Source organism: Apodemus sylvaticus, chromosome 2 (assembly GCF_947179515.1).
Source record: "Apodemus sylvaticus chromosome 2, mApoSyl1.1, whole genome shotgun sequence".
In the NCBI taxonomy this organism is placed as follows: domain Eukaryota; kingdom Metazoa; phylum Chordata; class Mammalia; order Rodentia; family Muridae; genus Apodemus; species Apodemus sylvaticus.
The window spans coordinates 113,649,668-113,666,294 of NC_067473.1; the positions used below are offsets into that span (position 1 = coordinate 113,649,668).

The window sequence follows — 16,627 nt, forward strand, 5'->3', positions numbered from 1 at the left end:
CAGAATGTACTCTGCTAAAGTCAAAAGTTACTTAGAAAGCTGCCTGGAACTCTTACAGAATTGTTAATATCCCCATCCAAAGGAGTACAACCAAACTGAACTAAAACTACAGTACACTCTCCCAGCTCAAACAGGAGTAAACAAAGCACTGCAATTCCTTCCCAAAGCCACGGCCAAGCCCAGAGTGCTGGGTGGGACCCAGGACCCAGGGCAGACGCGGGAAAACTAGGATGGTGTCAGACACACAGTTAAGTCTGAGGTCTGCCTGGGTTAGAACTATCTCAACAAACTAAAACAGCAAAAAACAATGATCCCTCCCCCCAACAAACAAAAAACCCAACAGTAAAAGAAAATTCACTATCTAAACATGGCCTAGGCAGTCTGCAAACTGTCAGGCTTGCAAAGGAGGCCCACGGTAAGGACATAAAGACATACAGCTAAGCTGGGTGGTAGTGGTGCACGCCTTTAATCCCAGCACTTGGGTGGCAGAGGCAGGTGGATTTCTGTGTTCAAGGCCAGCCTGGTCTACAGAGTGAGTTCCAGGATAGCCAGGGCTACACAGAAAAACCCCATCTCAAAAAAACAAAATGAAACCAGACATACATATAGTTAAGTTTCTCAGGCGAGGCCCTTACAATCAGGACTGCATTTAGAGTGGGTCTTTGATCAGACAGACTTTTCTGGTTGTTATTTGAAATAGAAACGTTTCCAGATGGCATAGGAAATGAAGAAGGATTACTGCAAGTCAGTGACCTCCATCTCCTCAGCCCACAGCAGAGCCGGTCTCTATCCCATTCCCTACACACTGACGGGCTCAGCCTGGCTCGCCTGGCACACAAGACTGGGCTTCCATGGTTGTAGAACCTAAGCCACTAAGCCCTCCACAAAATGGTTTGTGTATGCACAGGCAGATCTAGACGGCTTTGGCTTTGGTTTTATTTAAAATTCTAAATGGTTAGTTTTGAAAATATCGGTGCACACACGCGACAGACGGCCCGCCTTCTCTGAGCCCTTGTAACAAGTACCTCAGCGTTCCGCCTGTCCAGTCTGTGTGCAGGGCACTTCTGTCTATATTCTTGTGCCAGCTCTGCTTTGTAGATAAGAAAATAGTCATGTGACTGCTCTGGGGTCTCAGCAGTAAGTACAGGATCTGGATGAGACCCAGGTAGCTACACCACACCCCACAGACAGCACCTTGGGACTACTGTCTGCAGTGGCCCATGAACAGACTTTAAAGGCTGTGTGTGAGCCAGGCATGGTGGCACACACCTCTAATATCAGCACTCAGAAAGCAGACACAGTTAGGTCTCTGTGTTTGAAGACAGCCTGGTTTACATAGTGATTTCCAGGACACCCAAAACAAACAAAAAGACCTCCATAAAAAGTCTTTATGTAAACAGATTTTTAAAAAAGAAAGAAAAGAAAAGAAAAGAAGAGGAAAGAAAAGAAAAGAAAAGAAAAGAAAAGAAAAAAGAAAGAAAGAAAGAAAGAAAGAAAGAAAGAAAGAAAGAAAGAAAGAAAGAAAGGAAGGAAGGAAGAAAGAAAGAAAGAAAGAGGAACTGTTAAATAACCCCATGGAAAAGTAGAGGCAGGGGGATCTCTGTCAAGTTCGAGGCTAGCATGGTCTACAAAGTGATTTCCAGGACAGCTAGGGCTACACAGAGAAACCCTGTCTCAAAACAAACACAAACGACGCCCCTCCTATTCAGTACTAAATTGGTAAGCTCTTGATACCTTCAACATCCTGCCCCCAACCCCTACCAAACAGAGCCATAACTCAACTCAGTCTTTTCCGCTAAAGTGACCTAAAAATAATGAAACACTTTTGTAGTAGTGTGTACCCTGGCTCCCAAATACCCAGAGTCTTTCAGGACTTCTGGGATAAATGTGCAACCTCATCTTATACTGCAAATCAGGGCAGATTCCATTTATAAAGTAATCTGGGTGAGGGGTGAGAAAACAGGGAGCATGCTCAGCAACACTGTAGAAAAGCTGTCCAAGAAAATCAGGCTGTGGGGCCTGACTCCGTGAGACACAACCACTCAGCAGGGGTTCTCCAACACAACCACACAGCAGGGGTTCTCCAACACAGCCTTCTGAGGAACAAGCGAAGGGGTGGGGCAGACAGAAGGCAGGCCTACAGATGGAATAAAACCCAGGCCAGGAAGGAAGCCTCCCACACGGAACCTGCCACCATCCAGATGTGCCGAATAGCACACCCCTCTGTACAGGAGGGGGGGAGGAGGCGGGGTAGGGGGCCCAGCATCCATGTTCCACCGACACGCCCCTGCTCCCTGGACGCCGGCATCACTCACCGCTCCTCCATGAGTTCCCGGATAGAGGCCACTGTGGGGCCAGATCCCAGGTGAGTGTAATACGGGCCTTCGTCTTTCTCCACTATTTGTTCTGCAGAAACACCAAGAGCAAGTATTATTTGGAGACAATTAGGCAACACTAATTCAGAAAGGCAAACCACTAATAGGAAGTTCATAAGAATGTTACAAATAGCTTATAAACATGTAAAAACTGTATTCCATCCCTACCAGGAAATGCACAATAAAATTAAATTCACAATAAAATATATCCACCAATGAGAACATTTAGGAATCTGATTAAAATTGAGTGTTGTCAAGACTGTGGTCTAACCTTTTGGGCTTCAGCTCACTGTCTGCCAATAAAGCTAAACAGAGTTAGCAGGCTACCTCAGAAATACCTGAGAAAGGAATCAACTCCATGGTTCACAGCAGCAACTCCTGCAAACACAGCTATCCATCAGCAGACAGAGATAAAGCAAACGTGGTGCATCCAATCCACTGAAAGACCGTCATTTGGCCATAAGGAGTAAATTCTTTGTTGCAGTGTGGTGGGTTGGATGCAAGACTTTAAGCATACTGCACAAAATGCTACCACAGGCACAGGGGCTTTGTTTAAGGTGACAAAGGTTTGGAAACAGACAGCAGTGACGGCAGAATAATATACCACATGCAGTCAATGCACATTTATACACAAGTAAATCGCAACTTTGTGTCAAATATATTTTACCATGCCTAAAATAAATCAGAAACCCAGGCAGTGATTTGGTTCTGTGGGTAAAGGGGCTGGTCACGCAAGCCCAGGGGCTGGAATTCATCCCCGACACCCACACAGTGGGATAGAATGGACTCCTGCAAGTTCTGGCCCCTGCAACCACACATTCCTCGTTATAAAATGTAACATTTACAAACAAACAGTTCTGATACATTCTCACACCCTTGAGGCCTGAAACACTGTTAGGAGAATGGAGCTGGAAAGGAGTGCATTCATGCAACTCTCCCTAAGCAGATACATCGTGACCAGGGAGGAGAGGCTCGCCAGTGTGGAGTTTCATTTGGAGGCTGTAGAGCATCGCAGGGCGAGGGAAGAGCTGGCTGTGTGGGGCATGAGTACTCCCCGCTCACCCTGAAATGGCTGATATCATGCTATGCGAGGTTAGCTGCTGAATGAAGATGACCTACTGACTTGTGTAGCCTTTTAAATGAGCTTACATGGACTTTTCAAAGTGAAAGAATCAGATGGATTCCAAGAGCAGTAATCACTTTAGCCAAGTGTTCTAAGTGGATCCTGCAAGGCTAACAGGCAGTGTGTAACTGTGAGCCACACACACTTAGGTTATGTTTGGCTGCTGTCAAGGGACACAGCTATAAGGAACGGGAGGAGGAAGCTGATGGAAGCCGCTGAGGAGGGTTTAGAAGTCGAGTGAGCAGTGAACCAACATGAATCTCTCAGTTTTAAATGTTTGTAATTATATAAGCCAATTAACACGAGAGCATGTTAAAGTGCACGGGATTAATAATTACCAATGATGAATTACAAAAAAAAAATAAAGTTTGTTGTTTGTTAAACAAGAAAAACCTGGGGCCAGTGAGATTGCTCAATGGGTGCAGGCACCTGCCACCAGGCCTGATGATCTGAGGTTGATCTTTGGAATCCATTCAGTAGAAAGAGGCAGGAATCAGATCCTACAAATTGCCCTCTTACCTCCAAATACACACACACAAGTTTACAGTAAAATGTTGTGGCAAGCCATCCTTTGTTATCTGATTCCATATGAAATTCTGGTCGCACACCGCATAACACATATGAATGGATTTTCATAGTATTATTAGCAATAGTTAAAACTGGGGGCAGCATGCAAGGTTAGAAAGACTGTGCCCAACAGTATAAGCTGAAGTCTAAACCCCAGTGTGACAGCCCCAAGGGGTGAGGTTTCTAAGAAGTAATTAGGCCACCGAAGTGAGCCTTGGGGCTGGAGAGATGGCTCGGCAGCTAAGAGCTCTTATACAGAGGGCCAGCATTCGGCTGCTAACATCCGTCCATACTGAGCAGAACTGCCGCCTATAACCCATGGGTACCTCCACGCATGTATATTCTTGTGTTCTTTCTCTCTCTCCCCCTCCTCCTCTCAAGCCCCACAATACTTACAAGAGACACAGGGTCTGGGAAGATGGCTCTGTGGGCAAAGTGCTTGCAGTGCAAACATGAGTCATGAACTCAGATCCCTGGCCACCATGAAAGTGTTGGGCATGGCAACTTGTGTCTATAAACACAACCTAGGGAGGTGGGACGGAGTGTGTGCGCGCCCATGTGTAGAAAAAGTGGTGGATCCTTTGAGTTCATTAACCGCCCAAGCCTAGCTAACCCGATGAGCTCCAGGTTCACTGAGAGACCTTGTCTTAAAAATATAAGATAGAGGGCACCAAGAAGTTATCAGATATGGACGCCTACACACAAGCAAGCACACACACATCTATACACCAGAGACAGGAGTCTTAGTTCTCCTTGCCGATGCTCTGGACCAAGTGAAGACACATCAGGGAAGAGCCTGCATCCCAGCTAGGAAGGGAGCACCCACCAGTTACAGGATCTTTGAACTTATCAACCTTAGAATGTCCAGTGTGTGGTTATTTATGTTATAATACCACACACTCACCAACACATACTCATAATCCAGCAACAGTGGAATGAATAAATAAAATGTAGTACTCACAGCTGGGATGCATCCAGACTGAGCATCTGCACAGTACTATAGCCTCCCACCACAAGACCACAGTGAGGGACTGGAGCCCAGGACTGAATCTGCAAAGCTAGACTCCACTCAACATGCGACGGTAGGCTTGACTAAGCCATGATGCTTAGAAAGCAATACAGAGGTGGCAAATGACACAGGACACCCTGGCAGTGAATTCTGACCTTCAGAAAATGCCATTTTAAAAAGGAAAGCAAGGATGGTATTGTTACTAAAGTCAAGAAATGGCTTCCGGGGGTTCAGGGGCAAGAAAAGGAAAGGAGGGGACAGAGAAGCTTTAGGGACCAAGTGTGGCCTGTGTCTTGAAGTATAGGGTGGTGATGCAGACATTCATTTTATAATTGTCACGGAACTGTAAGTGAAGGCTTTACAAGCTGTCCTGTGAGTCAAAAACTCCCAATTTCATAATGGGGGGGGGGGAGAGGAGGTATATAATGTGAAAAAATGTTTTAAGATTCTAGGGGGCTGGAGAAGTGTCTCAGCAGTTAAAAGCACTTGCTGCTTTTACTGAGGACCTGGTTCAGTTCCCAACATACACCTGGTAACTTATAACCATCTGTAACTCTGGTTCCAGGATATCTCGTGTTCTCTTCTGGCCTCCACAGGCACCAAACATGCATGTGGTATACAGACACAAATGTAGACAAACACTCATGCATGTAAAAATTTTTAAAAAGTCTATCCTCATTTTGTATAGAGACTATGCTGTTTTATGGTAATACAAGGCATGATACACGGTTACTCCCCTTTTAAAAAAGCAGATGCCCTGCTGGTCAGACAATTGACCCACACACTCTACCCTCATGGCATTTCACACCATGAAGGGATAAACTTTTCAATGCTTGATGTTGGAACAACCAGGTAGAATTATTTGATTCGTATTTAGAAATTTGAAGTCACCCCCTTACCTCCCCCTATAAAATTAGAGTTGAGGACAGCCTAGTGTTTAAGAACATTTGCTGCTCTTCCAGAGGACCGTGCCCTTACACCCTTGTCAGGCAGTTTACAACTGCCTGTAACTCCAGCTCTTCTGAGGGCACGCATGCACACACACACACACACACACCCTACAAATAAACTTAAATTATACAAGTGTCTGAAAAACAACCAAGACTATTCATGTAATCATGGAGTAGGGAATATCTCAATCCACGACATAAAATCCAGTAGCACCCTGATAAATTCAAGCAAAGGGAACCTTACAGAAATCACAATCAAAAGTTGAAGACAAACTCACACAGGGAGAATATCTAGAACATGCTTAATTATCAAGCCCTACTGCAGCTCAGCAAGGGTAGTAACCAAAGGGGGGGGGGAAGGGGAGGGAAAGATTCTCTGAGAACTACAAGTAGCTTGAACATGTGCAACATCACCTCTTCTTTCCCATGGGTCACTCTTTGTCAGGGCCTCTGCTTGGTCTACTGGAGAAGGCCCAGGAAACGAGCAGGGCAGAGAGAGAACAACGCAGCCCATGCTAAAATAACATTGGTCTGACCCAGCAGTTTTTAGAATTTTAAAGAACTTATGTTTAGGAATTTGGTTATATTTGCATGTAAGCACAAGCCAGTTAACATGTGACTGCATGCATTTGTAATCTTGGCACTCAAGAGGATGAGAAAAATGTTTTGTTGAGTTTGAGGCCATCCTGGACTACATAGCAAGTACTAGGCCATCCTGGGCTACACAGGATTGTCTCAACAGAAGATCAGGGGTTAAGGTGGGAAAATAGATGGGAATGGGGGGATGGGACACAAATGGTATTATTCATAATGGGAAATTATCAGAGGTAGCCTACAGTCCCGCCACCAAGGACTGGACAGTACTGAACCCTATGATGGAATGTTAAGCATCTGGAATTAGACTTATGTACAGAAAATTACTTCCAAGCATTTTTTGGGGGGTGCATATTTTCAATATTATACATAATATACACATCTTTACATGCATAAACATAAAGGTATTCATGGGTCATTACCAATTCTAGTAACTAAGTTGCAAGCTAGTAACAAGCTTAAGCCTCAGTCTCATCCCCTTGTTTTAAAGAGCTGTTAGCAATGTTTGTGTACCGCTTAGCAGATGCTTCCTGCGAGCAGCTGCTCCCTGGCCTAGACCAGGAGAACAGCTGTCTCTCCTCAAACCACGCCTCCCATATCCTAAGGCATCCTTCCCATAGCACCAGTCACATTCCCCAGACGGACGTCTGCTCATGGCTCTTTCCTGCTGAGGACTCCACACAGAAGATAGAACATGATTTCAACATGCTATACACAGAACCTCCACACCACACTGTCTCAGCACAACCTTACTCAACCTTACACCACTACCACAGCCTCCTACCGAGTTAACTGCACAGGCCCCTGGAGTCCTTGAGTGTCTTCTCATGAACACAGGACCTTCTTTCCTTTCTCTTTTATATGTATCATATGCATACACGGGAGTGCACTCACTCACCTGCATGCTCATGTGTGGAAGCCAAGCATTAATAATGGGTGTCTTATGTGCATGCTCACACATGAGCACATACATGTATATGTGTGCAGAGCCTGAGGTGGATAACAGCATCTTTCTTGAGCTACCTCTACGTTATTACCAAAATCTTGAATTTGAATCCACACTTGGCCAATCTGGCTTTGCTCCAGGAGCTCTGGTCACTCTTCAGAGCATTAGAATTTCAGGGAGACTGCTATGTCCATCTGGCATCTGTGTGGGTTCTGGAGATCCGAATTCTAGTCCAAACCTTTTCTTTCTTCTTGGTTTTTGAGACAGGGTTTCTCTGTGGAGCCTTGGTTGCCCTGGAACTTAGACCAGGCTGGGCTCTAACTCAGGTCTGCCTGCTTCTGCTTCCCAAGTGCTGAGATTAAAGGCATGTGCCAATACCACTCAGCCCTCCATCTTTTGAGACAAAATCTCACTGAGCTCACTGCTTTGGCTAGCCTGGCTGGCCAGTGAGCTCCTGGATCATCTGTCTCCCTCACCCCAACACTCAGGCTATAGATTTTCACGTGGGTCCTAGGAACCTCAATGTGGGGTCACACAGCAAGCATTTTACCCACCAAGCCATCACCTCAGCTGGCTCTGTGTCTGGTAAGGCCTTACTGGGCTTTCCCAGATCACCCTGTACACATCAGGTTCTCAAGAGGAGGATCCATTTTATTATGTAACTGTTACTGGTACACAGAACAAATATGGACCTTGTGGACAAGAACCTGGGCAACGATGATGGTTATGTTCCCAACCTCTCTAATCCCCATGCCTCTGCATGTAAAATAAAAGGCTCAGCCCAGCACTTGGTGCATGCCATGAACTCAACAGGCTGCTATTGTTCAGGCTCCGTCAACAACTGTGAGGCTTTGAGCGAGTTACACAACCTTCATAAGCCTCAGAGCAATTAAATGATAGTTATACATTACAGAACAGTAGAGGATTAGATGAACTATCAGATGCCAAGGTCTCAACATTTTATGAATGGCTTCAACCAGTTAAAAAATGACTTACTCCAAATATACCCTATTTCGAACCACACGAAAACAGAAGATGACAGACGAGTGCATGGGGGAGGCCGGGGGAGAGCAGCCTTGGAAACGTGGGGGTTGGACTCAGGGTCTGAACGTTCTTTATAGATGCTAGGAGACAGCTACATCATGGCACACAGAAAACAGAATGTGAGAATATGCCAAAGCTTCTGGGCTTGGCTCCAGCTTCTGCTATGTAGAGAAGATTCAAAGTAATGAGCAGGGTCTTACAAGGCAGCTGAACACCAGGGTAGCTTTGGTGGCTACCTTTTGCCACGAATCAGAAAACTTCAACTCATAGTTTGTGGAAGAGAAAGGAGACATTCAAGGTACAGTGAAATAGTCCCAACAATTCGACCCCAAACCAACCCAACTGAGAAACCGGCTGGGCAGGCTTTTCTGCTTCAGAACACAGAGAGGACACCTCAGCTGCCAAGAAAAACCAAAGCCACTTGAAGCAGCTGACAACACAGCCCAGGTGTGTCTTAAAACCACCATTTCTTTTAAGTGTGCTCTTCTTCCTGAGTATGTTTCCATGTGGAGGTGAACATTATTTGAAATCGTTCTATGAAAAATCTGACCCAGCACGTACGTTTAATTATGAAGCCTGTGCGCACACATAAACCCCAAAGGCGCCCATTTCTTGTTCTGTAAATATCTCATCTTACAGCTTTTGCTTTAAAATTTTATTTTGTGTGCACACGTATGTGCCATAACATGTGGGTTAAGGTGGGAGGGCAACTTTGGGGAGTTTGATCTCTGCCTTTATGTGGGTCCTGGGGTCAAGCTGGGCTGACAGACATGCACAAAAGCTGAGCTACTTCACTGGTCCAATATTTGCTTTACATAGTCATCAGTGTATATGACACTTTTATAGGTTCCCAAGACAGGTGTTAACATTATTAGTATTAAGAGATACAACTATAAATATCCAAGTTCTGTAAAAACCCTATACTTAATTTGAATTGCAAATGTTTAATGTGTTGCTTGGCCTTTCAACACCATGGAGACCTACACACCCGAGATAATGAACTTACAATTCATTTTGCTCTAGCTCAGGGTCGAAAGATTTTAGCCCACGGTCACTTGGCCCTGATGTTTGGGCCTGTGGTAGAACAGAATATCACAGTAGGAATGCAGGGAACAGGAGGCCCGTTATCCTTATGGCAACTGGGAAGCAGATGCATCCTGCAGGGATGCTAAGAAGGTAAGCAACTCAAAATAGCTGAAGTTTTTCAGGAAGTTCCTGAAACCGAAAAGATTCACTAGGCCCATCCAGGCTAGAGTAAGCAGTAAGAGCCAGAGTTGAGCCACAAAGAAGATTCTGAGACCAGAATAACTACCTGGAAGAAGCAGAAACCAGCCAAGATGCCTGGAAGAGGTTTAGACAAGAGTCACTTGGAAAGGACACTCTCCAACTTGTTGAGCTGCCTGTAGGCTGTGTGGTTTCCTGGGTTCGGTGAACTGTCACCATGTTGGGGTGGACCTTGGATGTAGATGTCAGTATATTTCTGCTCCTGCAACCCTTTACCCATACTCCTGTAAGTAACTCCAATAAAAATCATTATTTCACTAAGTTAGACTTTGGTGGTATCCGTACTTTGGTTTTCTTGAGATCCCTATCTGGGTTGAGTAGACAAGTGTGTTATGTCTACCCAGGAAAAGTTTTGTCACGTAAGTACATAATACCAGTGACCTAAGATCCTTCCATTAGGGCCCACCTCAGAGTGGTCCCGCTTTCTCCTAGCAGTGTCACAGGTTAGGAATCCAGCCTTCAACACATAGGCTCTTGAAGGGCATTCAAGAGCCAAAGTGGAAATTACTATGAACTTAGTATCTGTTCACCAAAACAGCAGAAAAGTCTCAGTCCTCTAGGAGCTGTGAGCACTCCCTGCTATTTATTCTGACTTTAAAGAGCAAGTGCTCTTAACTGCACCAAAGGGCCAGGCAGGCTCAGAGAAAGGTTCAATTCAAGATCTAAGGCCAAAAAAGTACAACATGTACTCCCAACATCTTATGTAAAAAGCAAACAAGTATAAATAGCATGCCTGGGGGTGAGTACTGGTGGGACATGTCCAAGGGGCATTGGAGCTGGCTAGAAGGAAGGAGTTTGCAGCCAGTCAAACTTGGGAGAAACTGAATGAAAAGAAGGTAACTGTAGTTAACATATATTAAATATAAACATTGGAAGAGAACGCTCTCCTGATGAAACAATGACCTAGGAATGCAGAGACCTCTCCTACAACCACAGAAAAGCCGTTTCCTCGTACCACGTCTGCCTGCACCATCAAAAGGGGAAGCTGCTTCATAAACTCTGGGTTGTATCACTTAAATCAAGCTTGTTGAAAAAGCCTTTAGACTTGTTTAAATAAACCTATCAGCCAATATATGCACAGACACCAATGTGAGCGAAATAAAAAGACCACCACCTTGTACAGCCACACACACTGTATCTACTGTGTGCTGCTAAATATCAGATGTCTCTGAGAAATGACTGTGTGGGTGGGAGGTGGGGATATGAGTGCAAGGCCTCAAGGAGGCCCCGGAGCTAGAGTCTCAGGCAGTTCTGACATCCAACATGGGTGCTGGGATGTGAATGCAGGTCCTCTGAATTGCATGCAGAGTAACTTCTTGGTTCAATACTGAGCCACAGCACACTGAACAGAATGATGTCTGTCAGAGGGTCAAGGGCATAGAAATGGGAAATTGCAAGTCTACGTTATTCTGTAGTTGGACTATTTCACCTAGAAATAGCAGGTTTTCTAAACCAGCTAACATTTGGGAAAATGCCAGGAATTAAACACAAGAAAGCACTCTGGGAGGCAGAGGCAGGCAGATTTCTGAGTTCGAGGCCAGCCTGGTCTACAGAGTGAGTTCCAGGACAGCCAGGGCTACACAGAGAAACCCTGTCTCAAAAAAAAAAAAAAAAAACAAATCCAAAAAACCAAAGCAAACAAACAAACAAAACAAACAAACAAACAACAACAAAAACACAAGAAAGACTGAGAGTGACAAAATCATGGTTCCGTCATCACAATGAAAGAGTGATCCAAGGGTGGATCTGGCAATCCCAAGGGTGACCGTTGGATGCAAAAGGGACAAAGTAACTCTACAATAGCAATATCCGCTCTCATGCCTTAACCTGGTTGTTACCATGGCATCACTAACAGAGGGAACAATTAGAAACCCTGGTGGGGGCAGAGTGGAGGAGTGGGGAAGTTTCATTATAGGCTAAACAAATATTTAGATCTAACTTTCAGTCCACAGGAAACACAACTATCCAGAAACACGCAACCCACCCCGAGTGCAGATGTGACAAGCTAGCCTGATCTTTTTGACAGGGCACTCAGATTTGCGTGCCCAGCCAAGCGCCACCTGCAGAACCACACAACACTGCAGCCAGGATTACAGTGCCTTGCAAGAGCTGCAGCTGAACTCTCTGCAGGTAATGCTGTGCCTCTGGGCCAGGGAGGAGACACCACTGTACAAGGCTGAGATATGCTACCTGTACTATGTGCACTCAGAATCAGCAATCAACTCGTGGTGCTTCCCACAGCAGGCTGAGGGTAACAGTCTTCTTGGTGCTAACACTATGAACCTGAAAGTCATTAGGAGAGTTGAGCCATTTTCTAACATATTTGTTTTTCTGGCATTAGGTTTTTCATGCCCATTCCCATTTTTATATTTCTTATTTTTACCATAGAGGTGTGGATTCCCCCACCATACCGCTTCTAACGTGGACAATCTCTATTACGGTTTTGCTAACAGTACTGGGACAGTTAGGGATGGGGAATTAGTGTCTCTGGAATCTCTCCCATCTCCTTTACCATTGCTTTTTGGCGGTGGTCTTGTGAATACGCTCCCCCTCTGCACTAGAAGATGTTTTATGTCAGCAGGCAGTGGTAGTGCACGACTCTGACCCCAGCATTCAGGAAGCAGAGGCAGGCCGATGCCTCAATTCCAGGCCAGCCTGGTCTATATAGTGGATTCCAGGCTAGCCAGGGATATGTTAGATCCTGCCAGGAAGTGAGGAAGAAAGAAAAGGGGAAGAAAGGGAGAATGAAGAAAAAACATACCTAATATAATAAATTCATTAAACATGTCTAATAAATTCATTTCAAATACGAGTGTCTTTTATATTTTATTTGACATTCTGTTCTCTGAGGCAGTTCTGTGTAGACTAAACAGTCCTCAGTCTTCATCTGGGGTCAAGGATGACCCTGAATTCACATTTCTGCTTCTATCTCCCAGGTGCTGGGTTACAAGCTTGCGCTACCATGCTTAAAGCTTTTGTTTACAAGAACCATCACCTAGTCTATACATCTGAGTGCATTAGCATTTATTGCTAGCCCCTCCCTAGCACCACTTCCTCATCCATGGTTATTTTGTGCAGTCCCTGAAAGCTGGCCTTCTTGCACGTCGGACATGTCTTAAGGAGTTCTTTACGTGAGTAAATGGTGGTTTAACCATTGATCTCAGTCACTCGAGACTATCTCAACACTCAGAACTGCAGTAGAGATATCCAATACAAAAACCTTTATTAATCAGTGAGAGAAATAGGTCAACTGACTTACACGGGCTCTTTACCAAAGAGGGCATATGGAAAAGCGCTCAACTTCACACTCAACGCCACTAAGGAGGTGTGCATAAGGGCAGTGAGAGTCTCTCACAGACCACGGTGGCACAGACTGGCACTACTTGCTGGGAGGGATGTGAAGCTGAGTTGATACCAGTTTACATCCTTACACCCACTCTGGCTACCCCGAGCTCTAGGAATAAATTCAGAGATCTGCCTGCCTCTGCCTCCTGAGGGATTAAAGTGCTGGGATTAAAGGCCTGAGAGCAAAGACCTGCCCTGCATTCTTGCAGTCCAGCGAGACTCCCGTTTTGGAAAATGCCTCTATGAGACCACAGGTGTTCTTTTGTATCTCCCAGTTTGGGTTTGTGGCCCCCTGCACGCCTGTTTTTGCTTTTTATTCTGAGACAGGTCTTGCAAAATTGTGTGGGCTGGTCTTGCTGTCCCTCTAATCAGATCTTAAACTTTTGCTCTTCTACCTCAGGCACCAGAGTAGTTAGGATTTTAGGCGGATGTCACTGGCCTCAATGTTAAATAATCTTTGATGGGGGAAACTTAGGCCCAAGGCATCTCCCTTGCAGCTTCTGGACTGTTTTGCAATGGGCGCTGCGGAGTGAATACTTCTTTGTTGTAAGCTGTACTGTGTGACTGGGGCTTAGCGGCATCTATGGTTGTCAGCGGTATAATATATGCTCTGACAACCTAAAATATCTTCAAATCAAGAGAGGGACAAAGTAGCCCTCCTTCTTATTAAAACCACAGTTCTAGGCTCATTTGCCTAAAACAGAATATTACCCTTGTTTACTTGGCCTCTGCTCAAATATCTTCCCCTAGATAACTAAGCCAGAGAAGACAGCTCAGCGGGATGGCTCAGAGGGGACCGAAGCACTGAGGAGTTTCACCTCCAGGTAGATGTTTGATGGAGTAATGTCTCCAATTCTCTACCTTTGTGTGCTGAGGGTTGGGCTAGTAGCTCTGGCTGGTAGGGACAGACTCTGGGTACTTTGTTATTTCATCCAGTTTTTAAGAGCCTCACATTGGGTAGGACTTCCGTCTGGAGTTTCAGTGAATATTATTTTCTACACAATGACCTCAGTCTGACCCCACTGGGTCTTGCGGATAGAGCTGGCTCCTGGTGTTTGGTTTCCCTTGTTGCCAGCCAGCTAGATCGGAGAACTTACTCTACTAAATGCTGGGGTGTGAAGTCCTTCAAGTGAGCTCCCCACTTTGCCCACACACGCCTTCTCCACAGGGGGTCTCCAGTTTCTAAGTTGTGGGGTTCCCAAGGCCCAGGATTGTTTCCCCAACGCCCAAAGCTGTGCCCCCACTGCTGTTCTTCGAGCATGCTGCTATACTGGCAGACAAGCCCTGGCACTTGTGGCTTAGGTCAAGGTTAGCCCTGTGTTCAGGTGAGGAAACTTTCTCCTATTGTATTCCTTTGCGCTCCTCTCAGGTTTCAGAAAAGGAGTATTTTGCTATCTGGATATTAGGTCACATCTTTCCCTTTCTGTCCCATGTGATATTTCTTCTCCATTAAAGAGAAACAATTCTTCTTAAAGAAAAATCTGCTTTCTCACTTCACATTAGTCAGTGAAACAATAAGAGAAGTGAGGCTTCTTCTCTCTCTTTCTGAAATATAAGAGTTCCTCCAGGGACAGCTGAGGAGAACACCACACTACTTTTCAGAGATCGCCTCCTACATGTCTCAGGCTTTTTCCTTAACCCTATACATGTTATCTAATACTCCAATGACAGAAGGAAGGCTCTGTTCTACTCCTACTCGGCTGGGGGAGCAGCAACAAATGAAACTATTCATAATGAAAGAGGGACCCTCAGTTTCTGAATGACTCCGCCTCTTCCCCCCTCTCTATACACACACTACAGAGGGCGAGCGAAAAGCTTGCTGAAGCCGGACAGCAGGGGTTAGATCCAAGACCCAGGGGTAGAGAGAAGCAAGTTCCATACGTTGTCCTCTGACCTCCACATGCACACTGGGGCACGTGAGCAGACTCACACATAAATACAACTGTAACAGACACGAGGGCCTCCACCTTCCCAGTGGGGAAGCCAAAAGCTGAACACACATGGGACACTGAGCACTGCTTTCGTGACACTGGTTCACAGAGGCCATGCACAGCCAACGCCCAGTCCACCTCAGGTTTTATCTGCACTGTTATCACTTTCTTAGAAATCCTCTGTAAGACCTTCGCCTTTTAATGCCATGTTATGGGCAGCTTGAGTATACAGCCAATAAGATCCTCTGGCATGACACTTCCCGAGAGCTGTAGGTCCACAGTAGGGGGCAGGACCTGCCCTGGATCAGGATTACTGGATGAAATTCTTAAACACGATCAGGTGACCTGCTGCAGTCTGTATTACAGGTGATGGATCTAAGTACCTTTATATTATATAACAGGCCCATGAGCTGACCACAAAGATGGAAAGTGAAGAGGTTATACTTATGCTGATCACACATCTCTGATAAGATGAAACACAGAGGTGGAATAAGGTTGACCAGTTAACCCAAAAATATGTAGGGTACCTGACAGCCTAGGATGCTTCAGAACTACAAGAAACAATCCTGTTATCAAGAAGAACAGGGTTTAACTGTGGAGACAGGCACAGGTCCCAGCCAGGGAAGCCCTAGCACGGAACGCCGACTAGCTCGGTACTGATGGGGGACTGGCTCACAGCTTCCCGGGGCTTTAACTGGCCTTCTGCTCCATGCCTTCCCACACGGCCTCCCTCTCCCTCAACACTGGTCTTCTCCACTCTCAGGCTTCTCGCCGGTCTACACATTTGCCTGGAAACGACAGTCACCATCAATTGCAGCTATGTCTGCAGTTCAGGGAATCAGACTTGGGTCTCTCCCACACATCTGCAAGGCCAGCCTGTAATGCTCTACCCCACCCCCAGCTCCCACTCTGAAATCCCAGGAGTCATGTCAACCGTTCTCCCTCCTCCTTTCCTTCCTACCTGGCTGCTGCTCAAGTTCTGTCTGTCTTTGCCCCTCCTTCCTACCCATCAATCACTTTTTTTTTCTTCTAAACTTTTTTTTTTTTTTTTGGAGACAAGGTTTCTTTACAGAGTCCTGGCTGTCCTGGAACTTGCTATGTAGGCCAGGCTGGCCTTGACCTTAGAGATCCACCTGCCTCTGCCTCCTGCGTGCACAAGTGTGCACCACCACGCCTGGCCTGGGTACAAGTGTGCACCACCACGCCTGGCCCCTGGCATTCACTGTTAATCCGGGCACCCACAATTATGTGCTTGAGCAGTAAACTGGTTTCTCTGCTTTTAGTATCACCCCTCCTTTCCCTGAAACTGCTCTCCAGCCACTCCCAGTTAACATACCAGCCACACCAGAGCTGTCTCTCTCTTCACCTCTCCTGTGGTTTTGCATACCATTTCACTTCCTTGATACTCACAGCCCTTTGCTGGCATTTCCTTAGCAAACATATCCCTATTTACCTCCTA

General features: G+C 45.8%; 1 protein-coding gene across 6 annotated transcripts in view; it reads right to left on the bottom strand.

Annotated features, from left to right (window-relative positions):
* Tet3 (tet methylcytosine dioxygenase 3) overlaps window positions 1-16,627 on the bottom strand; it is a 96,488-nt gene that overhangs the window by 21,530 nt on the left and 58,331 nt on the right. For all 6 annotated transcript variants that reach the window (XM_052174090.1, XM_052174096.1, XM_052174091.1 and 3 more), the window contains one exon: window positions 2,316-2,406. In XM_052174090.1, coding sequence (XP_052030050.1) covers window positions 2,316-2,406 — 91 coding nt within the window. The remainder of the gene's footprint in view (window positions 1-2,315; window positions 2,407-16,627) is intronic.